Source organism: Danio rerio, chromosome 18 (assembly GCF_052040795.2).
Source record: "Danio rerio strain M-AB ecotype USA chromosome 18, GRCz13ab, whole genome shotgun sequence".
NCBI lineage: Eukaryota > Metazoa > Chordata > Actinopteri > Cypriniformes > Danionidae > Danio > Danio rerio.
In genome coordinates this window covers 34,607,501-34,634,922 of record NC_141038.1, presented here as the reverse complement: position 1 = coordinate 34,634,922, position 27,422 = coordinate 34,607,501, and the positions used below count along the sequence as shown (strand labels likewise).

Genomic DNA, 27,422 nt, shown 5'->3' with positions numbered 1-27,422 from the left:
TAGGATACACTCCTTTAAATATCAAACTATAGTAAATACAGAATAGTCATGTCAGAAACAAGTGAAAAAACGGTAATGTCCACTAAAAAAGCTGTGTGTGCAGATCCAGTAGCAAAGAAAAGCGATGACGCAGAACAGACTCTACCATCACAACAGTGTGAAATGGCTGAGCAGGATAACGTAGCTTCACAAGTACAACAACTTCAGGTCAGTGCAGATAAAACATAGACCTCAGATGTTAGAAGAAGCCAACATGTGCGTATACTCACTGGTAAGGGTAAAACGTTGCAAGAAGCTAGACTGAACAATCTAAAAGGAAGCTTTGAGCAGAAGTATAAAAGATGGAAGTATCACATTAATGGTTTGAAAAGACCCATGAAGGACAATGATGATATGGATTTGATTTTTGAGGTTGTGAGCACCATTAATGCCATTCAGTCTGAGGTTGACAAGCTTTATGATGAAATAAGAAACATCACAAGCCCTGAGCCAGAATTTCGAAGGGAAAACGATACCGGTCTTGCCATTGCTACTGCTGCAAATAAGAAGGCTCAATGTTTTCTCAATGGAGAAGCTGAGAATTCACCCTGGCCTGATTCAGATTCACTGTTTGAAGCCACTGTGTCCAGCATAATTTCAGCAACTTCCAATATGTCAAGGTCTGTTTCTAAGTTGTTCAGCCAGTCTTCCCATGATTCTTTGCAGAAAAGACAGGAAGCAGCAGCTAAAGTAGCAGCTACACAAGAAGTGCTTAAAATAATGAAGACTCAGCATCAATACGAAGAGGAAATTAAGATACTTGAGGCAGAAGATGAAAGAATAACTGCTGAAAGAGAAGCTCAAGAAAGAGAAATGGACGCTAAGAAGGCGAGAAGAAAGGCTCAATTTATCTCTGAAAGTACAACCAGAAAAATAAGGTTGGAAGAGAAGAAAAAAGAAATGGAACGATTGGAAGAACTAAAAAGACATAATGCAGCACAAGCAAGGCTACAGGTTTATGCTGAAAGCATCAATGATGATGAAGTAAAATCGCATTCTTCTTCCCCTTTTTCACAAAAACAAGGATATTACGTTTCTCCACCAAACCTTCATACTCCTCCCTCACAACCGTTAATGCTCACTCAAGACACTACTTCTTTTATTAACCTTCCCAAGCTCACATAGCACAGTCTGACACATCTGCTGCTCCCAATGGAGTCTCTGACCTTGTTGAGGCTCTTGCTGAAGCAATTACAGCCAATAGAATTCCAATTCCAGAACCTGTTGTTTTCTCAGGAGACCCTTTGATGTATAATGACTGAAAACTGTCTTTTCAGACTTTAATTGATCGTAAGAACTTGCCGGCTCAAGAAAAACTTTTCTTTCTACGCAAGTATGTAAGCGGCTCAGCCAAGAAAGCTATAGAAGGGCACTTCCTGATTGGGACAGAAGCAGCCTACATAGCAGCATGGAAAGTACTGAAGGACAGGTTTGGCAATCCGTTTGTAGTTGGCAAGTTGTATCGTGACAAAATACAGTCATGGCACAAGATTTGTTAATAAGGACAACAAAGACCTTCAGGAATTTGTTGATTTCCTGAGCAGCATTGAAGCAGCAATGCCTTATCTTCAAGGTTTACAAGCTCTGAATGACTATAATGAAAACCAAAGGATATCTGCTAAGTTGCCAGAGTGGATAAGTTCACACTGGAACAGAGCAGTTACTAAGTTCCAAGATGAGTACAACAGATTTCCAGACTTCAAATTCTTTGTTGAATTTCTCAATAAGGAAGCTAGAATCGCATGCAATCCTATTACTTCACTGCAAGCAATAAAACCAGCAGAACAAGAAAGATTTAAACAGTTTGACCAACATCACCCTAAGCTTCAAAAGAATCACAATTTAAGTGCCAAGACATTAACTATTAGTTCCAGTGAAAAAACTAGCATCTTGTGTATCTTTTGCAAGCGGTATGGCCACAGTCTTCATGAGTGTCGCAAGGTTAGGGAAAGACCAATTGAAGAAAGATTAAAGTTTGTGCAAGCAGAGAAGTTGTTGCCTCAGGGCAGGTAATAACTCCAAGGGAAGCACCACTAAGAGTGTGTGTGGAAAATGTGAAGGACATCATCCAACATGCTTACATCAAGATAAAGTGAGTAAGGATTCAGCACAAAGAGCTAGAATCAATCAAGATCAGTCAAGGGGTAACCCAAAATCAGCAAGCAAAATATCTGAATCACAGAGGGTACAAGAATATGAGTCTGCGACAACAAACAGAGTAATCCAAGAAAGGAGTGGCACTTATACTTCATCTATTGTTCCAGTATATGTTTCGACAATAACTGAACCAATGAAGGAGACTTTAGTGTACGTCTTGCTTGATACTCAAAGTGATACCACTTTCATTCTGAAGGACACTGCTGAGTTACTTGGAACAAAGGTATAATCAGTTAAACTTAAGATTTCTACAATAACTTCTAAAACAAAGGTTGTGTCTAGTTGCAAATTAAATGGACTGCAAGTAAGAGGAATCAATTTAAAACTGAAAATCCAACTCCCAACAACGTATACAAGGGTTTACATACCTGTGAATAGGTCCCATATACCCACCTGTGAAACAGCAAATAACTGGCCTCATTTAGAGCATCTGGCAGGTGAAATGGCTCCTGCACTTGACTGTGAAATAGGCTTGTTAATAGGCTATAACTGTCCTCAAGCCTTACTTCCAACTTCCGAGAAGTTCTCAGAGGTGATGAAGATCAGCCATTTGCTCAAAGATCGGTGTTGGGCTGGACCATAATCGGATAGAATCACTGTATAAGTGACTATGAAGATGAGATTGGCACGAGCCATAGGATCATCACAAAACAAGTTTTGCCAGCTGGCAAACCTTCTCGCAAGCTTAAGTCAGAAGTCAGCTTTGTTTATAGAAACAAGGTTAAGGTGATGATGACTCCAGAAGATATTTTAAAGGTGTTTGAGTCAGACTTTGTTGAAATGTACAATGAAGATGTTTCTACATCACAAGAAGATCTACGGTTTCTTGCAAAGTTGAATGAAGGTATTAAGCAGCAACAGGATGGGCACTATGAGATGCCATTGCCTTTTAAGGGTGAAAGACCAAACTTACCGAACAACAAGGTGTGTGCAGAACGTCGACTCAAATCCTTGGAGAAGCGCTTGAAGAGAGATGAGCAGTATTACAAGGATTATCTAGCCTTCATGAAGGAGATAATAGCAAGAGGCGATGCTGAAAAGGTTCCAGAAAGGGAGTTAGGAAATCAGCCTGCATGGTATATCCCTCACCATGGGGTTTACAACCCACAAAAGCCAGGCAAGATTCGCGCTGTCTTTGATTGCTCTGCCAGATTTTCAAACACTTCTCTGAAAGATAACTTGTTGACAGGACCTGATCTCACAAACACCCTTGTTGGAGTCTTGTCTCGCTTCCGGAAGGGGAAGATAGCCATTATGTGTGATGTGGAGCGGACGTTCCATCAGTTTTATGTTGCCCCAAAGGATCGTGACTACCTCAGGTTTCAGGTTTTTGTGGTGGGAAGAAAGCAAAATGGCATGTCCACCATCAGTTTTTCGTTTGAAGGTCCACTTGTTCGGAGCTGCCTCCTCACCAGGATGTGCTAACTTCGGCCTTAAATTCCTCGCCTCACAAGGTGAAGGCAAGTTTAATCAAGCCATAGTGAAGTTCATACAGCGTAATTTTTATGCTGACGATGGCTTGGTGAGTGTGGACACAGAAGCAGAGGCAATCCAACTAGTGAAAGAGGCTAGGGAGCTCTGCAATACTGGGAAGCTTCACTTGCACAAATTCATCACCAACAACAAAAGGGTGATCACTACAATCCCAAGAGAGGAATGTACTGAAGGTGCAACTGACTTCAATTTGGCACTAGGAGAACCTAAAATTGAAAGGGCACTCGGAGTACATTGGTGTGTAACTTCAGACGAGATTCCTTTCAGAGTGCTAGTAAAGGAAAACCCCTTCACAAGAAGAGGAGTGCTGTCTACAATCGCCTCCATCTTTGATCCTCTTGGATTCATTGCACCTTACATCCTGGTTGGAAAGAGAACCTTGCAAAGAATGTTTAATGACAAGATAGGCTGGGATGAACCACTTCCTGATGACCTCAGGCTGCATTGGGAAGCTTGGCTTCGTGATCTGCATACCCTGTCTATGGTAAAGATACCATGTTGTTACATGCCTTCAACGTTCAAGGATGTCCAACAATAAGAACTGCATCATTTCGCAGATGCCAGCGTGTCAGGTTATGGAGTATGTTCATACTTAAGGATGGTGACCAAGTCTGGAGAAGTTCATTGTTCTCTTGCAATGGGTAAGGCCAGGGTGGCACCAGCAAAGGTGACAACAATTCCAAGATTGGAGCTCACAGCTGCAGTTGTAGCTACAAGAATTGGTAATCTTCTTAAAGGAGAACTGGAATTGGATTGTGTCCATGAATACTACTGGACTGATTCCAAGGTTGTGCTTGGTTAAATCCATAACGATGCAAGACGCTTCCATGTCTTTGTAGCCAACCGGATTCAGCAGATCAGGACCAACACAGAGCCTAGTCAGTGGAGATATGTTGCTTCAGATCAGAATCCAGCTGACCATGCCTCTCGTGGACTAGCTGTGAAGAAACTTATGGAATCAAACTGGTTTACGGGACCAAGATTCCTATGGCAAAGAGAACTACCTAAGGAAGACATTAAGGTAAAAGAAGTTGAAGAGGGAGACCCAGAACTCAAAAGAATACAGGTTTTTACCACCGAGGCCAAGGAAGAAATTTCTTTGTCCAAACGCCTGCAACGGTTTTCTGACTGGAAGAGGGCAGTCAAGGCCATAGCTAGACTCGATGTGTCAAAGTTGTAAAAGGTTTGGTGGAAAGATCCAACAAAGCCACAACACTTGAAGAAAGACAAGATGCTGAGCAATTCATAATACGTACAGTCCAAGAGGAAGTATTCAGTGAGGAAATTAAGTCTTTAAGACAAAGAAAGAAAGTCAATTCAAAGGGGTCCAATAAGCTGTACAAGTTAAACCCTTTTTTGATGATCACAGTATCTTACGGGTGGGAGAAAGATTGACACAAGCTGAGCTTCACCCTCATGTCAAGCATCCGGCCATTCTTCCCAAGGGTCATTATGCATCTCATCTTCTCATAAAACATTTTCATAAGAAAGTGCAACATCAAGGTTGATGCATTACCTTAAATAAAATTCGCTCTAATGGCATTTGGATTTGGGAATGCAGCAGTGAAGTTTTATTTCTTATCTACAAATGTGTGAAGTGTAGAAAACTAAGAAAATGCAATCAGGAGCAGAAGATGGCTGACCTGCCTCCAGAAAGGATGGAAACCACCGCACCTTTTAAATATAGTGGCATGGATTGCTTCGGGCCATTCTATGTTAAGGAAGGAAGGAGAGAACTGAAGAGATACGGACTCCTGTTCACCTGCATGTGTTCACAAGCCATTCACCTGGAAGTGCTTGATGATCTCAGCACTGATGCTTTCATTAACTCTCTGCGTTGTTTCATTGCAATACGTGGCAATGTGAATAAGCTGTACAGCGATCAAGGTACCAACTTTGTTTGTGCTAAGCGAGAGTTTGTGGAGTTAATGAAAGGGATGAATGAGGAACCTGTAAAGGAGCTTGGATGTACTTTCAGCATGAATCCACCTGCCTCCAGTCATATGGGTGGTGTCTGGGAGAGACAGATACGATCTGTAAGGAGTGTATTAACATCTATCCAAGACCAGGCTGCAAATAGACTAGACACGACATCCTTGAGAACATTCATGTATGAAGTAATGGCAATAGTCAATAGTCGTCCATTGACTTCAGAGCACATAAATGATCCTATGGGACCAGAACCATTGACGCCTAATCACATACTGACAATGAAGCCCACTATCATTGCACCACCTCCCGGAGAGTTTGTAAGGGAAGATCTATATCTTCATAAAAGATGGAAGAGAGTTCAGTTTCTAGCGAATGAGTTTTGGACCAGGTGGAGAAAGGAATATCTGATGAGTCTGCAGCAGAGAAATAAGAGGCATAAGAGCCGGAGAAATGCTCAGAAAAATGATATTGTTCTGCTGGAAGATGACTTAGCACCTCGAAATCAGTGGAAGCTAGCCAAGGTAGAAGAAGTTCCAGGAACTGATGGTAGAGTGAGAAGGCTTAAGCTAATTGTCAGTAATGCAACACTCGATAGTAAAGGTGCACGCACAAGTAAGCCAGTTTATTTAGAAAGACCAATACACAAAACAGTATTAATTGTTGAAGCTGATTAAGGAGGTAAACAGAGGGACATTACTTTGTGTATACCTAACATGTACAAAAGGGTCACTGAAATTCTTTGATATGCATAACTCCTGTAATAATCCCACATAGTGTGATGGTGGCAGTGTAACTGCTCTCATAAAGCAGTGATATATTGTTTCCACTAGATGGCGCTAGTGTACTTTAAACGTGTTTTCTTCAATAACTTGTGATTAGTTTAATATGTATAATTTTTTATTTTTCATCATTTTAAAATTCTTATTGTTGCCTTATTTACCGATCTATGGTTTATTTGAGCAAAAGTTACTCATTCTAACGGGTTTTGGACATTTTTTAATTTCATTCCCATCTTGCCCAGCAACAATACTACTTCCGGGTTGGGCAGTCGCATGAAAGGGAAATATTTAAGGATGTTTCTTTTGTGAGTTATAAGTGCTATAACCAAGAAATCGATGGATGTATCCCTCCTCTCTTAGTTTACAAGCAGGCAAAGTGGTATGTGAATGTATTTTTGTTCATTAATTACTTTAAAGTTGTATGCTTAATCCTTATGTATGTGAATGTATCTGATGTTGTTATCGTAATCATTTATACAGCTCTACAGTGTTAATGTCAGCATCTGTGTCGATAAGTCCATTAAACATCTGTGAAAAAGGAACCTCGGCCTTCGGGTTGTAACTAAGGGCGGCATAAACTGTGTATTTAAGAGAAAATTAGTAGTGTTTAAAATAAAACACGCAGGACGGAGCAAAAAAAAGAAAAAAAAAAAGCACTTTTCCAATGGTCTCTTACTGAGAGCTCCGCTTTGTTCGAGCTCTCCCGGCTAAACGCAGATTGCGAGGGCTCAAACGGAACAGTGCTCATAATATCGAGCGAAAAAAAGAAAATGACAGCTGTGAAACATAACCAGTTTTGTCTTTTTGTAGGAAACACATTTTATATATTTTTAGGGTAAGAGGTTTTTGAGTTATTGCGGTCATCGAACTAGTTTTATATCGTACTAGTTTGGATTCACCGCAATGTAAATATAGCTGCGGTCAGCTACGTGACGTTGCGCGACCCACCTTTGTTCACTGTGCGACCCACTAGTTGGTCGCGACCCACAGTTTGAAAACCCCTGGCCTAATCTACTAATAAAACAAATCCACACTTCTTGATTTTTGCATAGTGAACACCACACCATACTGAGGCTTTCATTTTACAGCTTAAAAACATGTATGCAAATTAATGCAATACATTAACGCATATGTAAACAACAAAATTGTTATTTGCTATGTAGTAGCCAATACTTTACAAAAAGTCAACAGAGCCTTAAGGTTCATTGTCATTGTCATTCATTACGCGCAGCGCGCACACACAAGTGCGGCGCGAGTCAGACAGGTGAAATAAGTCAATCATAAATAAGACCTAGGGCCCTATCATACACCCTGCGCAATGTGGCGCAAGGCGTGGCGCAATAGTCTTTTGCTACTTTCGGCTCAGCGCAAGGATCATTTTGAGGTGTTGCGCCACACTGTTTAAAATGCAAATGCAAATGCATTTGCGCTCAAATGTGCGCCCATAGGCGTTCTGGTCTAAAAAATCAGGCGTGTTTTGGCACGTTGCTATTTTGAGAAACTGTAAATAGTCTGTTCTTTAGACCAGAACAAAGACGGTCTATTGTCCGGCGCAAAGTGCGCCTGGCTTACACACTACACACAAGATGTAGAGCAATACGCAAATATCTTTACATATGAAAAAGATATAATATATTAAAGATGTATATATATTATATATATATATATATATATATATATATATATATATATATATATATATATATATATATATATATATAATGATATATATAGGATATACATATAAATGATTAAAATATTACAAAACATATTAATTTCTAGCCTACATGAATTTAAAAACCACTGCCGTCATACTTTCTTCATCTCGGATGGCTTTTTCAATTCATTCAATTTGCTTTTGCATAATGTTATTATTATAAGCAGTATTATTTATTATATCCATATTTATATTTGTTTTATTAAAAACAAACTTAAGATTTGCCCACCTGTCAGGTTTTAGACCATATGAGACATGGCAGGTGTATTTGGAAATAACTCAGTATTTTGACCACACTTTGTTATTATTGTTCATTTATTCGTTTGCTGGAAATTAAAACTGAATTTAGAAATAGTTTTGAAACAAATCTTTGCGCTTAACAAACAAAATTAATTATTTATAGGCTAATTGATGTCTGTGCAGGAAGGTTTCCCTATCCACGAGAACAAAAGCGAAAATGAACTTACTTTACGTCATGTGCGTATATGGCGCGATGCAGCTGGCTCTTAATGGTAATGGGAGATGAGACTCTGGTTGGTTTATTCTCAAAACACACCTATAACTCATTAAGAAAATAAACTCAACCCTTTTAGACCATGCACCACGGCACAAAGCAGATTTTCCCATTCTTAAATGAGCAAAAATGTGTTCTGACACGCCCTGAAAGCGTTTGCGCCCTGCGTTTTGCGCTCTGCGCATGGACCGTCAAAATAGAGCCCCTAATCTTTAAACTAATGACTTTTATTATAATGTTGACAGGTTTTGCAATATAACACTAACTTTGAAGCATTAATTAAATGCATATTTTCCGTGAAGCGATCTATTTGAGGTAGCCTGATATTTTTATTTGAAGGAAGAAAAAAACAGGATTGGACAAACAGTCTATTCTTGTTTTTAAAAAAGGATTCAGTCAGTGTTTTCGTTTTCTAAATTTGTCATTGTCATTTAAGTGAAAAAGATCTAGAGCAGGATTTAGCTTATTCTGTTTTTTTTGTTTGTTTGTTTTTTTGCTTGTGAAAACACTGCAGGTGCGTGAAGATGCTCTGTTATAGTCTGCATGCTGTTCGCATGCTAAAATAAATCAGTATTTTAAAATGCAAAATTTATTGTGTCACAAAAAATAGGCAAGTACATTTTTTATTATTAAATGATATTTTTATATTAATCTGTTAATGGTTAACATTTGGTTAACGAGCGGCGGTTGTCAGTTGGCAAAATTAACTGAAATGAGCAGTTTCTATAGCCAGTTTTACTTGATAATTCCTCCAAAATCTCGCTGTGAGCGAGACGGACAAAGTTCAAAACAATGTTCGCTTATATGCTTCAGCGCCAAAAAACAAACTGGTCTGTTAAATTAAATATTAATATATAAAATTACAGTGAAATATTCAGTTTCAAAGTAGCCTATATTAGGATAAATCATATGTTAATGCCAATCCATATTGCGCCAGTCAGTTTCACTTTTGTTAATTTAATCAACTACTTTGACCAAAATGGGCCAGGCTATAAACAATTTGTAGCAAAGTATTCCCTTTAGAAGAAATTCAGTCTGAAGAGTTAAGACTTGGTCTCATCTCCTAAATTATTTAGGAGTGTTTGGGATGTATCCTAACCTAGTTAAGAGTAACAAGATGGCAGCAAAGAGGAGGAGACCTTGCATTTTTTTAAGAACAAAAAAATGTGTTGCAATTATATGTTGACAGGGAGTTGCGAAAAGATTTCATCATGAATGTATTATTTCTGTCTGTAACTAATCTAGTCATAAATGCAATAACTTCTCACACTCTACGAAACACTGCCTTAACTGCAGAAATGAAGGTAATAATAACTCTGCGTTTTTTGGTGACTGGAAAGATGCAGCAGTGCACCAATGAAGACTTAGGGCGTACTCACACCATGTACAGTTGCCTTGAACCGGGCAGAGGCACGCTCGTCCCCTCTCCTGTCTCCCCCGACAGCCTGCACTCACATTACATTTGCACCTAAGCATGCTTGCGTCACCAATTATGCGCTGTACAGTTAGAATTTTTCTTCTTGGACCAGCTTGTTTTCTTTCTTTTTTTTGAATCCATATTGTAAGGGCTTTAAACTTTGGTCTTTCCACAGACAGACAAAAAAGCGATCAAAAAGCTTCCAAAGTTTAAATGAACAATCAGTTAAACTGTGTTTATTTGAGTAATGTATGCTTGCTTTAAGCTTCTGTGGGTTTTTGTGTGTAAATAATCCATGTGTTTAACTTAACTGTTGTAAATATTTAATGGGTTATAGCCATTGATGGTGGATGAAATCTACAGAATGTTTGTGAAATATTTCATGTTAGGTATTGATTAAAAAATAGGAAAGTTTCAAATGCATTGGTTTATATGTAGAAGCCATACCCTAAAAAGAGTCCATGTTACAATAATTTATTTTAATAACTTCCAATCAAAGGCAGGTAGCACACGACACTCACACAATGTGTCAACCCAGCCTCCTAGAGAAGGGAATGGGGGTGTAATTCCACCCCACAGCTTCTTTGATTGGACAATTACTGTGTAGGCCCGACCAATACCCAAAGCCTATAAATCTTTGAACAAGGAAATTTCCTAGTTGTCTTTGCCGGTAAGTATTAAGTATTAAAGAATAGCGAAATTCTCTGCTTTAGTGGTTTCTCTCAGGTTGTAATGCTAAGCACTTAGCAAATGCTAGAAGTTGAATCCTTACTCTTTCTCCATCATAATGTTCCTTAAGCTGCTTGTGTGCATGTGCGTTTGTGTGTTTTATGTAGATTAGTATGTTGTGTTATAGAGCAGTGGTTCCCAACCTGGGGTCCGCGCCCCCCTAAGGGGGGCGCCAGAGTTCACAGGGGGGGCGCGGGAGAGGATAAGTATTGAGGTAGAAAAAGGCATAAAAATGGTCCACTGTTATAAAGGGCTTTGCAATTAATCGAAAATCCGATTTAGATTTCGGTTTCAAACGATTATAAAAAAGCATTAATCGAGATAAATGATTATTGCATCATATTTCGCCACAGTTGTACACGTGTTGCTCTTAAAAGCGCGAAAGAGCTTATGTGTGTGTGCAGCACGATTACGCAGTCAGAAGCATGTGGCCGGTCAGCATTCACTCTCATTCACACACTGAGACTAGCAGAGGAGCGCAGACATCTAAAGTCATCTTAACGTGAACGCTTTAATGGTCAAATAGGTGTCAAAACGCGGTGTTTAGTGATTATTTACATTAACCCTCATTTGTGTAATAAACAAACGAGTTGAGGATCAAACGACGTGAAAGAGAAACCATTAAAGATACAGCGCGCTATAATCCTTTTGCCGCCTGTTTTTATCATTATTAAACAAACATAACGAGAAAACCCTCGCTGCTCTTGACTGAAGGAATGCTGAAGCTAAAGTGTTTTTCTTACAGTGAAGATGCTTAAAGCACAGTTTGTTTCATATTTTTATTTTATTCTATTGTATTTATTTCTCTTTCCTTTGCAGGGTGGAAAATAACGTATGTATACAGTTGTTTGCAGACAATCAAAAATATATATTGCTTAAGGGGGCTAATAATATTGACCTTAAATTGGTTTCAAAATATTTAAACCTGTCTTTATCCTAGCTAAAATAAAACAAATAGAAGAAAAAATATTATAGGAAATACTGTTAAAATTCCTTGCTCTGTTAAACATAATTTGGGAAATATTTATAAAAAAAAAAAAAAAACTCAGGAGCGCTAATAATTTTGACTTTAACTGGCAATGGTTTTGAATAATCGTGATTACAATTATGACCAAAATAATCGTGATTATGATTTTTCCCAAAATCGAGCAGCCCAAAAAATAAAAAATAATCTAAACACATGCTTAAAATTCCAACATAATAGTGAAAATAATTAAAATAAATAACTTTAAATAATTATTTAAATTTTGCTCACTCGGGCAATCTGCTTGTCAACGTGTCGTAAAGGCAAAATCAAAACAAAAATGGCAGACAAACGTAAATGCAGTGATTCTTCAGAGGCGAAGAAAAAGATTAGACAGTATGACAAACCCTACCTAAATTTTGGTTTTATTGAAGGCCAAGACAAGTTAAAACTGATTAATTAATATTTTCTATATATATTACTATATATTAATATTACACAAACACACACACACACACACACACACACATATATATATACATATATATATATATATATATACATATATATATATATATATATACATATATATATATATATATATATATATATATATATATATATATATATATATATATATATATATATATATATATATATATATATATATATATATATATATATATATATACACACAGTACATATGTGTGTGTGTGCGTGCGTGTGTATTTATATGGTGGGGGGGCTCCAGTGTTTGTATATGTTTATAGGGGGGGCCCCCAAAGAAAAAGGTTGGGAACCACTGTTATAGAGTAGCAATAAAATTGTGTTTAGTTTTTAAGATCCATGTTGGTGTGCTGTGTGCTTTATAAATTAATGTCCCAGCTTCAGATATTGTTACCTTGCTGATTAAATAAACACAATTCATAAATTTGGTTTGTTGACCACATAATAATTTTATACAGGATTGCTTTACACTAACCATTCTATTTGCTGGACAAATATGTAGGCTAAGTGTAAGCTTTAAATAATTCTATGTGTATCATGTTCGTGATACACCTTTGGATTTGAATACCTAAAGTTTAAATTTGATTTAAACCAAAGAGTTGAAATAATTTTGAAATAATAGCTTTAAGAGAGAAATGGCCAAAAAAAAGAGTGGGCCCGTTTATTAGCTCCATATTTAACTGGGGAGTCACAGCGGGCATATTATTCTTTACAATAACCAATTTACATTATGAGGCACTTAAAGCAAAATATTAGGCCGTGTCGGGTTGTCATCAGTATGTGCAGCACAACAATTTACTGGTTGGACATATGATGACAACCTCCCATTCGTTATCAAGCAGCCCGTTTTACACACGCTTGTGGAAAACCCCACAGGTGTCAGGGTATCTGAGAAAGTAGTTATAGAGCGGTTGCTCTGCACACTTCCCAGACGTCTGAGAGTTCTGCTTAGTATGAGGAATCCAACATCTCTGGCACAGCTGGTTGAAGCAGTGGAGCTGTCAGACGTCACCATGACCCGCCACAGTACAGAAAGAGCAACAGCCCAGCCCCGGGGGGCAACCTGGTGACCCGCAGAGGGCACCTCTAGACCAGGCAGCAGACCCATGGTTTTGAGCCCGGAGGATGAACCACTGAACCACCTTCCCCTTCAGCACGAGCATGGCTGACCGGCTGCATTGTTCACCGAACAATGTCAAGAGGAGCCCCGATGCACAAAGTGAAAGTGGAAGGGAGAACAATTAAAGCTGTATTGGATATAGGAAGAGCCATAACACTAATACAACCAGGGACCGTGACCATTTGATGCAGTCAGAAAGCCACCGTACCCCTAAACGTGTACATGGAGACACCAGAGGAGTGCCAACACAATTGGTGACCATTGCAGCCAGTCCCGGCTCATGGCTGTTAGAGATAGACATTGTCCCGGATATCCCTGTTCCCCTCCTACTTGGGAGAGATTAGACAAGATTAGAGGAGCTCCTTACGCCCCATTCACACTGGGCGTCAGCGTCAATGCTTCCCATTCACTATGAATGGGAGACGTCAGGCGTTGCCGAACTGCTTTGTGGATCCATCAGCGCCGATTCAGAGGCCCCAACTACAGACACGCCTTCAGTCAAACGTTGACGCTGAAGCCCCTTGTGAATGGGGCGTTACAGAGCAGCCAACAACCAGCATACGATGACGACCCTGGGCTCGGACACTAAAAGACAGAAAAAAAGTTATGATGGCTACAGAAAGCAACAGAGGGGGTGAGTGTACAAATATTCCACCTAATGTATTTTTTATATGTTCCAACATATGACAACAAGAAGATCATTTGGTAAAGCCCAAAGAGTATGGAGCTAGATTTGTTTCTTTATTATTTAATCAAAAATATTTAGTTTTAAAGAAAATTTAAGTATGTAGTAATTAAAAAATTAAAGATTTCAAATAAAAAAACACATTTAATTTAAAAACTTATGTCAATGATAACAAAATATTTTGGATTGCAAAAAATAAACAATTGTCCTATTATGCAGTTACCACAATTTTCATTGCACACTCATTAATTTTGCTCTCTTTTCTGCTGTCTTTTATTGCACATTTAGAATCTTTGCTTGCAGGTTGAAATGTTTTGCTTGTGAGTTGAAAAGTTTTGAACCCATGAATGCCAGGGTTAATTTTGTGTCTTTATTATTCAAACAAACATATGAAGTTTTTGACCAAAACTAGGTACAATGTAAATAAAAAATAAAAGATTTCAAATAATAAAAAACGTTTATTTAAAAAAAAATCACACTGCAAAAAATAAACTATTGCCATTTTATGCAGTTACCACCAGATTAATTCATTGTGTGCTCATTCATTTTGCTTTCGGTTTTGTTTCATTTTTGCGGATCTAAAATCTTTGCTTTTGAGTTGAAAAGTTTTGCGAGTTGAAAACTGCAGCTCAGTGGGCGGGATCTTATGAAACACCTTATTCTATTGGTCATCTTGATTGAGGTCACAGGTTGGCCACGCCCATTACATTTTCGCGCGGTTGGAATCGCCTTCCTGACAGGAGCGAGCTAATGGCTAGCAACAGGTCTTCTTTAAGGTAGGTTAACTGAAACTGTATAATAACTTGTGTATTACCATCCACATTTCCCATCTGATTATGTTACGACTGCTAGTATTAAACTCTAGTCAGCGATATTTTTGAATTTTCTCGATTAACATTATGATGTCGGCCATCAGTACTGTACAGTTGTAAAGGGCAACGCAAGGCCAGTGTATTTTGGAAAATATACATTGATGTACCGTTAAAGTCAGGCTTTTTGTCTGTAGATGATGGCCAGGTGTACAGTAGGTCTGCAAACAGTCTGGGAAACATTATCGGCAGCCCGTTGCTCTTAGTTTCCACTCAAGAGCTGTCTCTTTGAACTGGAGCATCATATTCATTCTCCACTGTTAGAAAATGTAGTAACTCAGTGTAACGTTATGTGTATTTCATTATGAACTTGACAAATATTTATTTAGCATATTTCGTTTGGCATATGAATGTTAGTTCATACATTAGTTAACTTGAATTAATAATGCATAGCATATCTGTTAAGCCATGATTAATCTTTGTTAATGTTTACTAAACATATTAATGCATTTAAAATCATGATGAACGAGTAAGAGTTTGTTCAGCATAAACTGTTAACGTTAACTTGTCATGTTCTATTGTATCTCCTTATATTAACAGCTCAATGTAATTAGCCAATGTTTATGGACACATACAATAATGTATTTGTTCACTGACAAGATAACATAATTAAATAAACAACATTTATTCAGTAATACTAAATGTTTGTTAACGGAAACTTATACAAATAGTAATGTTACTTAATGCAGCAAATACTGAACAACTCACATTCTTCAACAGGCATGTCATTCATGTTTTTAAGACTTTTTACTAACATGATTTATCTCTAGCAAAGCATTAGTTAAGGGAATTAGGATGCATAAGCGTGTTAAGTAACAATACAGTAGTTGTAGGGATGTTCAAAAATGCCTGTCAGCTATAATTTAATATGAAATCGTGGCAGCGACCTGAATCTACCTTTTAAAAATGAGTTTACAGTCCATCTCATGATATACACATATATTACGTTTTCACGCGATTGTACTGAACTCCCTTTAGTGACCAGAGCGAGCAACAGGTCTTCTTCAAGGTAAGTTAACTGAAAGTGTATAATAACTTGAATATTACCATCCACATTTTCCTAAACTCTGTCTAGTCAGTGATATTGATGAATACTCTCGATTGACTAACATTAGATGAAATACGTGCAAGATATTAACAATACATGTGTTCAAAAGTATGTGCACAGCTGAGACGTGCACAACTGTTCTCCATCGCGTCTGCATCCAGACTATGTTGGTGGACATACAGCTAATCTGACTAGACAAAGTTTAATACTAGCAGTCGTAACATAATCAGATGGGAAATGTGGATGGTAATACACAAGTTATTATACAGTTTCAGTTAACCTACCTTAAAGAAGACCTGTTGCTAGCCATTAGCTCGCTCCTGTCACGGAAGACAATTCCAACCGCGCGAAAATTTAATGGGCGTGGCCAACCTGTGACCTCAATCAAGATGACCAATAGAATAAGGTGTTTCATAAGATCCCGCCCACTGAGCTGTAGTTTTCAACTCGCAAAACTTTTCAACTCAAAAGCAAAGATTTTAGATCCGCAAAAATGAAACAAAACCGAAAGCAAAATGAATGAGCACACAATGAATTAATCTGGTGGTAACTGCATAAAATGGCAATAGTTTATTTTTTTGCAGTGTGATTTTTTTTAAATAAACATTTTTTATTATTTGAAATCTTTTATTTTTTATTTACATTGTACCTAGTTTTGGTCAAAAACTTCATATGTTTGTTTGAATACTAAAGACACAAAATTAACCCTGGCATTCATGGGTTCAAAACTTTTCAACTCACAAGCAAAACATTTCAACCTGCAAGCAAAGATTCTAAATGTGCAATAAAAGACAGCAGAAAAGAGAGCAAAATTAATGAGTGTGCAATGAAAATTGTGGTAACTGCATAATAGGACAATTGTTTATTTTTTGCAATCCAAAATATTTTATTATCGTTGACATAAGTTTTTAAATTAAACGTGTTTTTTATTTGAAATCTTTAATTTTTTAATTACTACATACTTAATTTTTCTTTAAAACTAAATATTTTTGATTGAATAATAAAGAAACAAATCTAGCTCCATAAAAGAGAGGACAAGAGTCTGCAGAACTGTTAGGCTCAAGTAAGAATGGTGAAAGATCAAGAAAGACTGCCTGCGCCTCACACCCTCGTGTACTTCATTATACAAAATGGGCTGCTGTACTGTGTCGCAGAGCAGCGGTAAGAGAAAAAAGTTTAAAAAGTAAAAAAAAAAAGTCAGTAGTGCCCAGAAGCAAGACTAAGACTGTCCTGGAGTTGGCCCATACCCACCCAATGGTGAGACATTTGGGACGGATTTCACTGGCCAGGGCTTAAGGCGGCAGTACGAAGGTTCTGCCAGACTTGCCCCACCTGTCAAAAGACAAACCCCCAGCCCGCTGATCCCATTACCCATTATAGCGGTGCCCTTCTCCCGGATTGGGATGGATCTGATAGGGCCGCTACCAAAATCAGCCCAGGGCCATAAACGCGTCCTGGTAATCCTGGATTATGCCACCAAATACCAAGAGGCTATTCCCCTATGCAAAGCCACCGCTCCGGCAATCTCTAAGGAACTCTTCCTGCTCTGCAGTCAGGTAGGGATACCCTCTGAGATTCTGACTGACCAGGAAACCCTCTTCATGTACCGGCTGATGGCGGACCTCTGCCAACTGCTCAAAACTACACAGCTGCGGACATCAGTTTATAACCCCCAAATAGATGGCCTAGTGGAGCAGTTCAACCAGACGCTGAAACGAATGCTCCGCCGAGTGGTCGCAGAGGATGGGTGCGACTGGGACCTCATGATCCCGTATGTGTTGTTTGGCATTCGGGAAGTCCCCCAGGCCTCCACAGGTTTTACACCTTTTGAATTACTTTTTAGATGACAGCCCGTGGACTCCTGTATCTTGAAAAGGTCCATTTGAGGTGGTGAAACGGGTCGGTCCAGTCAATCACCGCGTCCGTCAGCCGGGATGCCGCCAGGAGGAACAACTATACCCCAATAACTTACTGAAGCTTTGGATCCCTCCTCTCGGTGAGCTAGTGGCCTTCACAGAGAGGCATCAACCCATTGTTCATCTGGGAGAATAACTGTCGGCCACCCAATAGATGGAACTGCAAGACCTGGTCGGTCAGTTCCAGTATGTGTTCTGTGAATGCCTGGGCGCACCTCCATCATCTTACATGATATCAGCAAATCCCCCCAGGGATAGTCTTGCGGCAGCGGCCCTACCGGATCCCAGAGGCTCACTGGCTAGCTATTGCAGAAGAAATCCAGAAGATGTTGGAATTGGGGGTCATCGAACCATCATGTAGCTCGTGGTCCAGCCCGACCGTGATGGTCCCAAAATCTGATGGCAACCTTTGCTTCTGTAATGATTTTTAGAGGCTCAACAAAACATCTAGCTTTGATGGGTACCCAATGCCTCGGGTGGGTGAACTGCTCTATCGGCTCGGTGAAGCCCAATTCATCAGCACTCTTGACCCTACGAAAGGATAGTGGCCGATACCACTGTCACCAGTTGTCAAAGAAAAAACTGCCTTCTCGACTCCTGGTGGCCACTGGCAGTACCGGGTCCTCCCCTTCGGGCTCCACAGGGCCCCGGCAACACTCCAACGTATGATTGATATCTTGCTCTGTCCCCATCAGAACTACGCAGCAGCATACCTGGACGACGTCGTCATCCACTCAAACAAGGTGCTGTTAAAGCTACGTTGGGCAGGACTCACAGCTAACCCCCAAAAATGCCATCTAGGACTCAGAGGCCAAGTACCTAGGTTATACAATTGGAAGGGGACTAATACAGCCGCAGTAAAAGAAAGTGGATGCCGTAAAGAAGGCAGCTACACCATATACACAAACCTAGGTACAAGCTTTTTCTGGGGTTAGCGGGCTACTATAGATGTTTTATCCCCAATTTTTCATCCATAGCCAGCCCACTCATAGACCTCACAAAGAAGGGGCAGACAGAAAAACCCAGCAGTGGAAAAGGCAGTCCAGGAGATGAAGCAGATCCTGTCCTCCTCCCCGGTACTTCATGCCCCTGACTTTACCTGCCCCTTTGTCCGCCAGACCGACGTGTCCGACTCAGGCCTGGTAGCGGTCCTCTCCCAAGTCCATAAAGGAAAGGAACATCCAGTTGTCTGGCAAATAAATAAACACTGCTGTGCCCCCATGCGATATTATCATGTAACGGCGATCTCTCAGGCAGAAGATCTGAAAATTTTGTATATTGCACAACACTTACTGTCAAATGACTTTATCAAAACACAACTTATAACTTTAGGCAGGTAGCATGGTGGCTCAGGGGTTAGCAGTGTCGCAAAAAGGTCACTGGTTTGAGTCCTGACTGGACTAGTTTGCATGTTCTCCCTGTGTTCGCATATGTTTCCTCCATGTGCTCCGGTTTCCCCCACAGTCCAAAGAAATACAGTATAAGTGAATTAAATAAAACTAATTTGGCCGTAGTGTATGAGTGTGTGAGAGAGAGAGTGAATGTTTCCTAGTACTGGGTTGCAGCTGGAAGGGTATCCGCTGTGTAAAACATGTGCCAGAATAGTTGCCGGTTCAATTCACTGTGGCAACCTCTGAAATAGAGACTAAGCTGAAAAAAATTAACGAATGAATGAATAAATGAATGAATGAATGAATGTACTTTACGCAGTACAGTACCTAAGCTAGCACCTAAGCTTTTCACTGATAATGTGACAATAAAAGTGATTTTGATTTGATTTACATTGACACTAACGATGCCTGAACAGAGCTATTTGATATTGAGCCTTTTGAGGAATGTAATTTGAATATGGTAAAGTGCAGAACAAGTAGCTCATAAGAAGAAGTGTGAGGACTGTCAAGTCCCCATTTATAACTTTGGTAACCATAAGAGACATCATTAAAATTCAAAAACATTGTAAGAAATGAGTCTGCCTCGACCCAACTTCCACTCTAAATGGTGAATTGATGCTCATTTCCCAAAAGGGCTGACTTATGAAAGAAAAGAGAAGTCAACAAGGTCTTGTCTCTGCATTGTTTGAGGTGACTACATCTCGACCAAATGGTAACAATAGTAGAAAGGGGATGGGTGTGGTGCACAAAGAACCATCTCTTCAATAGTGTTAAAACTGCATTAACATAAAGAGATAGGGAGAACAGCTGGGTCAACAGCCAAGGAGCAACTTCATTAACATCTAAAGGCAATATCAAAAACAGTATAAAGGTTTGAGTTTAAGAATGTTCAGGGTTCATTCTGACTCCAGTGAACCCAAGGTACTGCCATGTATTTTGAGACTGCTATGCTGAATAAACATCTTCATTGAGATTTTCTTCGTCATCATCATTTTTTCTTACAACATTTTTAAAATGTTATCAGCCAAACTTTTGAGGTGCAGCCACATATTTACATTGCAAATACAAACTGGATGAATTTAATTTCCTCCAACCACTCTTGATACTGGGGAAATAATAATAACAATACTAATAATACATTTGTTATTATTAAATAAAGAAATATGATTTTTTTCAAAAATATATCATCATTAAATAAAAAGCCAATCCTTACCCAAATATTTAATAAATTTCTTAAGAAATGTGTCTTATACTTACAGATATGGCACTGATACGCCGTGGCTGTGTGCAAACCACTCTGCAGAGAGAGCCCTGGCCCCTCTGGATAAAATCATCAAGGATGAACTGAGTGACCTGGGTAGTTTTACCACAGCCTGTCTCTCCACTGATTACCAGAACCCGGTTAGCACTGATCAGCCTAACCAACTCCTACAAGATGACCAAAATCAATAGGCCATGAAAAAAATTACACTGACTGTGTAATCAGCCAATTAAAATTCTTTGTTCTATGTAGACAAGAGACTAAATTAATTAAATGTAGACACATCATACATATGTACACAAACAGTGAATTCATTAACAACAATTAGAAAATGTGACATTTACCTCTCTCATCCCATAAGAAGGTAACTTCTTCCTGAATTTCTAGGGGGAAATTCTGCACTTAAGTCAATATGCTGGCAAAAGATTTTTATCTGTTTTTTTCCTTGAAAAAAAATTCAAGCTTATGGAAAAAAAAAACAAGACTCACCAACATTTCAATGTATGCAGCATTATCTTCCTTCTTCTGTTGATCTTTCTTAAGTTCCTCATCCAAAAAAGGTATCTGCACAACATCTTGAAGTAAGTATTCTAAATTAGTTTCATTAAGTTCCTCTTTCAAACTTGCTCTTGACTTGATCGCATCCTCCTGTTTTTCATCTTTAGGCTCAACTTTTGGCAATGGCATAATGTTTTGAGTTTCTACAGGATCATCTCCATCAAAGTAACTGGAATGAAAACATAATTTTGGACAACACAGTTTTCAGAATGTCATAATTTTCCATGAATATTTGAAATCTGATAATTGTTAAATTATTGCATTTGCACCTGTGACCACGGGCCTCATCCTTGTTCCTCCAACTCTGAGATGTGGAAGGATGCACATCTCTACCCAGATCTCTCTGGACAGTATTCAGCAACTGAGTAATGTGCTTCTCTCGTGATTCATCCATATGAACAACAGCCCTCTAAAAAAACATAACAATATTTACTCTTAAAATATAAATTATAAAAGTTATTGACAGGTCAAATAAATAAACAATTTGTAACACTTGTTTTATTGCATAAGGTTTGTAATAATAATTGAATATGTTATGCATTTTATATTGATATGCTAAAATGTTTAGTATACAATGGGTATGGAAAGTATTTAGACCCCCTAAAAATTTCAGCTATTTGCTAAAATGATTAGTTCTTTTTTTCTTCATTGTACACACAGCACCCCATAATTGACAGAAAAAAAGAGCCTTGTCAATTGTTGATTTATTAAAAAAGAAAAACTGAAATATCACATGATCCTAAGTATTCAGACCATTTGCGCAATATTTAGTAGAAGCACCCTTTGATCTAATACAGCCATGAGTCTTTTTGGGAATGATGCAACAAGTTCTTCACACCTGGATTTGGGTATCCTCTGCCATTCCTCTATGCAGATCCTCTCCAGTACTGTCAGGTTGGATGGTAAACGTTAGTGGACAGCCATTTTCAGTTCCCCTTGGATGAGAAACTTCAATGCTATTAGTGGATTTACTCATAATCCACGAATGGGGAAGATTTCGTTTCAGAAAGCCAATTGTCTGAAAGAGTATATAACGGGCCAATGAAATGCCAATGAATTGGCAGCGTAAGCTTGCGCACCTGGAACTTATTGCCAATTATCTCCGCACATAAGCCCAGGTGAAGCAAGGAAACATCATCCTTTTCGCTTCAGAGACTATTACAGCCTTCTGAGAGAGTCGATGAGGGTTCCTCCAGCTGTGATCAAGCGATTCAGAGCGAACGAGAGCATTCTCACTGTCCAGAGGATCATCTCCCAACTCCGCAGCCGGACCGACTAGATGGAAGCTACGTAGAGGACGGCTCTTGACGGTGGAGCGGCCAGGGGGTATGTGGCGATTCCTTGCGGTCAATCTTTGTCCATGTGGCACCTCTTCTTGGCGAGGTCCGCCTCATCTCCCGTCCACAGCTTGTAAGTTATCTACCTCCCTCAGAGCTAGAGCTTACAAGGCTGCGGCCCAGGCTGCTTCCGCCTTGCACGCGATGGCCACCTACCAGTGCTACTAAGCGCAGGCGCTGGCCGAGCTGCACGAAGGTGGGTCCAACCCAGGCTTATGAGCTTCGCACCGCATCCGACTATGCTCTTCAGACCACTAAGTCCGCTGCATGTGCGTTGGGGAGGACGATGTCCACACTAGTGGTTCAGGAGTGCCAGCTCTGGCTAAACTTGGCTGATATGCGCAAAGTCGACAAAGTCTGCTTTCTTGACTCCCCCATATCCCAAGCTGGCCTGTTCGGCGACACCGTCTGTGAATTCACCCAGGAATTTGAGGCGTCGAGAGAGCAGTCTGAGGCGATGGGTAATGTCACCAATCGGCGGGACCGTAAGCCCGCTCCGCCCGTCGTACCATCCATATCTGCTCCTCGCCGAAGGCGCCCACCTACGAGAGCTGCACCGCCCCTGCACACGCCTCTGGCGTAGCGAGTGTGTCGAGCACCTCGAAAGCAGACAGCCCCCCCTTGCCCAGAGCGCCGCTAAGTCCGGTAACGAACCGCAAAGCGTCCCTGGGACAGGTCATCTGGATAAGAGGGAACTTGCTCTTTCCCCGCTGGAGGGCGGGGCCCCATTTCCAACGGCACTTTTTACTGCCATGAAAACATCAATGAAAGAGCACTTTTCCACTTCCCTCGCGCTTCCCGGATCAGCACCCTACTGCTGGTACGTCAGCGATTGTAGTGATGAGTCCATTAGCGAGAGCTCTGCCTGCCTGGTTAGCAAGGCCAGCCCTTCGCAGTGGCTCATACGCACTATCAGACTCGGCTATGCGATTCAGTTTGCGAAACGGCCCCCCCAAGTATACGGGTGTGTATTCACCAGGGTCAGCCCCCTGTCCACCCCTGTCTTGCGAGAGGAGATTGCTGTCCTCCTGGCGAAGGATGCGATCGAGCCGGTCCCTCCAGCCAAGATGGAGAGCGGGTTTTACAGCCCGCACTTCATCGTGCCCAAAAAGAGCGGTGGGTCACAGCCAATCCTAGATCTGCGCGTTTTGAACCGCTGTCTACACAAGCTGCCGTTCAGAATGCTCACGCAGAAGCGCATCCTCCGGTGCGTTCATCCTCTGGATTGGTCTGCAGCAATAGACCTAAAGGACGCATATTTCCATGTCTCCATTCTTCCTCGTCACCGTCAGTTCTGCGGTTTGCGTTTGAAGGTCGAGCTTGGCAATACAAAGTCCTCCCCTTCGGGCTCTCTCTGTCTCCGCGGATCCTCACCAAGCTCGCAGAAGGTGCCTTAGCGCCCCTTCGGCTTGCGGTCATCCGCATACTCAATTATCTCGATGAATGGCTGATTTTAGCCCACTCTCGGGAGCAATTGACTATGCACAGAGACAAAGTGCTCCGGCACCTCCAACTGTTGGGGTTATAGGTCAACCGAGAAAAAAGCAAACTCGCCCCCGTGCAGAGGATCTCTTTTTCTCAGGCTGGAGCTGGACTCGGTCACCATGGCAGTGCGCCTCTCCGGAGAGCATGCTCAGCTGATGCTGAACTGTCTGAGAGAGCTCGACAGCAAAATAGTGGTCCCACTGAAATTATTTCAGAGGCTCCTGGAGCATATGGCATTCGCAGCTGCTTCACGCCGCTTGGATTACTCCATATGAGACCACTCCAGCACTGGCTTCACGATCGAGACCACAGACGCGCATGGCACGCGTGCACACACCGAGTCACTGTTACTGTGCTGTGTCGTCACGCCCCTAGCCCTTGGAACGACCCCTCGTTCCTACAGGCCTGAGTGACTCTAGGACAGGCATCCTGTCATTTAGTTGTTTAACAGATGCTTCCAGCATGGGCTGGGGGGCTATGCGTAGCAGGCATGCAGCTGCGGGCCTGTGAAAAGAAACCCAGTTGCATTGGCATATCAATCGCCTGGAGCTGTTGGCAATGTTCCTCCACTCTCCACTCTTTTTTCCGGTGCTGGAGCAGCAACACGTGCTAGTCAGAACGGACAGCACGGCGGCGGTGGCGTATATCAACCGCATGGGGGGTATTTGCTCTCGCTGCATGTCTCATGCTCCTCTGGAGTCATCCGCGGCTAAAATTGCTGCGCGCCATTCACATTTCAGGCGAGCTCAACCGTGCTGCTGATGTGCTCTCACGGCAGCCTTTACGTCCTGGAGAATGGAGACCCCTACCTGAGTCTGTTCAGCTGATATGGGCGTGATTCGGGGAAGCCCAGATCAATCTGTTGCTTCCCCCGAGATCGCTCATTGCCAGTTGTTCTTCTCCCAGACCGAGGGCTCTCGGCACGGATGCACTGGCTCACAGCTGGCCTTGGGGCATGCGCAATACGCGTTTCCCCCAGTGAGCCTGCTCGCGCAGTTACTGTGCAAGGTCAGAGAGGACGAGGAACAGATTGCTCGTTGCCCTCTGGCCCAACCGGACCTGGATGTCAGAGCTCTCTCTCCTCACGATGGCCCTCCCCTGGCAGATCCCTTTGAGAGAGCACCTACTCACTCTCTCAGGGACAGGGCACCATCTGGCACCCTCGCCGATCTTTGAAACCTCCACCGGTGGGCCTTAGACGCGAGGAAGACTTAGGTAACTTACCGATTGCAGTTAATACCGTCACTAGGGCTAGAGCCTCCTCCCCAAGCGCGCCTATGCCCTGAAGTGGAGTCTATTCACTGAATGGTACATCTCTCGCAGAGAAGACCCCTGAAATTGGCTGGCAGCACCGTGGGAACGCATAACCTCATCATCCTGTTCCTCAGGGGCACTAAGCGAATGAATCCACCCTGCCCCCTCTCATGGCCTCTTAGGATCTCGCCCTCGTTCTCACGAGCCTGCGTCAGATCCTTTCGATCCTCTACTCAGTATCTTTAAGTTTCTGTCCCTGAAGACAGCTCTGCTGGTCGCATTGATATCGATTTAGAGGGTCAGGGACCTGGAGGCATTTTTTGGTCAGTGACTCGTGCCTGTAATTGGGCTGGCTTACTCTCACGTTCCTGAGACCCCGCCCGCGACATGTGCTCAAGGTTCCTACCACTCCCTTTTAATACCACGTAGTGAGCCTGCAAGCGCTGCCCCCAGAGGAGGCAGACCCAGCCCTATCCTTACTTTGTCCAGTTCACGCTTTGCGTATTTATGTGGACCGCACTCAGAGCTTAGATCATCTGAGCAGCTTTTCGTCTGTTATGGCGGTCGACAATAGGGAAGTGCCGTATTGAAACTAAGGTTGGCCCACTGGACGCAGCGCCTCTCTTACAGACATCTTTAGAGCTGCGGGCTGGGCGACACCTAACACATTTGCAAGGTTTTACAATCTGCGAGCCGTTTTTTTCAAGCGTATTAGGTAACTCTTGGTGATTGAGGAAACAACTTGGCTAAGGTGTTGAAACACGCTTGCTGCGCCATTCTCCCCAACACGGAGATATGTGCACTTTTTTATCTGTCAGTAAAGTTCCCCGTTAGGTGAGCCCTGCAGATTCCTCCAAGGCCTCAACACTGACTCAGCAGAGGAGTCACTTGCTGGCCCACTACGTTGTAGGTCTGCCCGCTGATCAGGCCGCGTTTTGGGTATAGGTGCCCGCTATGCGTGATCCCCACTAGGCGATCCCATATGCTTATTTAGCCACGGTGCAGTCCCCCCTCACGGGCGGACCCGTGTCTTCCCTCTACGCTAACCATCTTATTATATGCATACTCCCCCTTCTCAGGGCTAGTCCATAAGTATTTTTGCCATTATATCTCCCCATTGGGTAGCAGATGGCCTCCGCAGCTTCCCAAAAACTACATCTTAATCCGTAAAACTTCTTTTGAAGTAGGATAAGTAAGGGCCAGGAACCACGTTGGAGGACCGCGCCTCTATTTGATGCAGGAGCGCTCACTCTATGCCTGGCTATCCTCTCATCGGAGGCGAAGGTAGGGTGCAGTCATTATGGCGTTTTCCATACATTCCCCCATTTGTGGATTATGAATAAATCCACTAATAGCATTGAAGTTCAACATCTGAAGGGGAACGCTCTGGTTACTAAAGTAACCCTCGTTCCCCGAGGAGGGGAACGAAAATGCTATTTAGCATCGCCATAATGACTGTTCATTGGCTGTAAGTGTCAGTCTCTGAAGCTTAAAAGGATGGTGTTTCCTTGCTTCACCTGGGCTTATATGCGGAGCTAATTGGCAATAAGTTCCAGGTGCGCAAGCTTACGCTGCCAATTCATTTGGCATTTCATTGGCCCGTTATATACTCTTTCAGACAATTGGCTTTCTGAAACGAAATCTCCCCCATTCGTGGATTATGAATAAATCCAATAATAGCATTTCCGTTCCCCGATGGTTACTTTAGTAACCAGAGCGTTCTCTCTAGAGATGCTCAATTGGGTTTAAGACACGGCTCTGGCAGGGCCATTCAAGAATAGTCTCGGAGTTGTTCTTGTTGGAAGGTAAGCCTTCAGCCCAGTCTGAGGTCCTGAGCACTCTGGAGAAGTTTTTTGTCCAGGATATCCCTGTGCTAGGCCACATTCATCTTTCCTTCAAATTACAACCAGTCATCCTGTTCCTGCAGCTGAAAAACACCCCCACAGTATGCTGCCAAAACCATGCTTTACTGTTGGGACTGTATTGGACAGGTGATGAGCAGTGCCTGGTTTTCTCCACACATACCACTTAGAATTGAGGCCATTAAGGCCAACAGTTTTCTCTTTGTCTCAACAGACCAGAGAATCTTATTTCTCACTATCTTGAAGTCTTTTAGGTGTTTTTCCTGTGTTTTGCACTGAAGAGAGGATTACATCAGGCCACTCTGCCATAAAGCCCTGACTGGTGGAGGGCTGCAGTGATGATTGGCTATCTACAACTTTCCACCATCCCTGGACTGCATCTCTGGA

The 27,422-nt window shown here is 41.6% G+C and overlaps 1 protein-coding gene across 4 annotated transcripts in view; it reads right to left on the bottom strand.

Annotated features, from left to right (window-relative positions):
• dhx36 (DEAH (Asp-Glu-Ala-His) box polypeptide 36) overlaps positions 1 to 27,422 on the bottom strand; it is a 237,013-nt gene that overhangs the window by 193,438 nt on the left and 16,153 nt on the right. For 3 of the 4 annotated variants that reach the window (XM_087292498.1, XM_087292500.1, NM_001128544.3), the window contains exons 2-5: positions 21,367 to 21,506; positions 21,029 to 21,266; positions 20,884 to 20,922; positions 20,536 to 20,706 (exon numbers count right to left, since the gene is read on the bottom strand). In XM_087292498.1, the coding sequence (XP_087148624.1) occupies positions 20,536 to 20,706; positions 20,884 to 20,922; positions 21,029 to 21,266; positions 21,367 to 21,506 (588 nt within the window). Of the gene's footprint in view, positions 1 to 20,535; positions 20,707 to 20,883; positions 20,936 to 21,028; positions 21,267 to 21,366; positions 21,507 to 27,422 lie in introns of all 4 variants that reach the window. The other variant, XM_087292499.1, reaches the window with a different exon arrangement.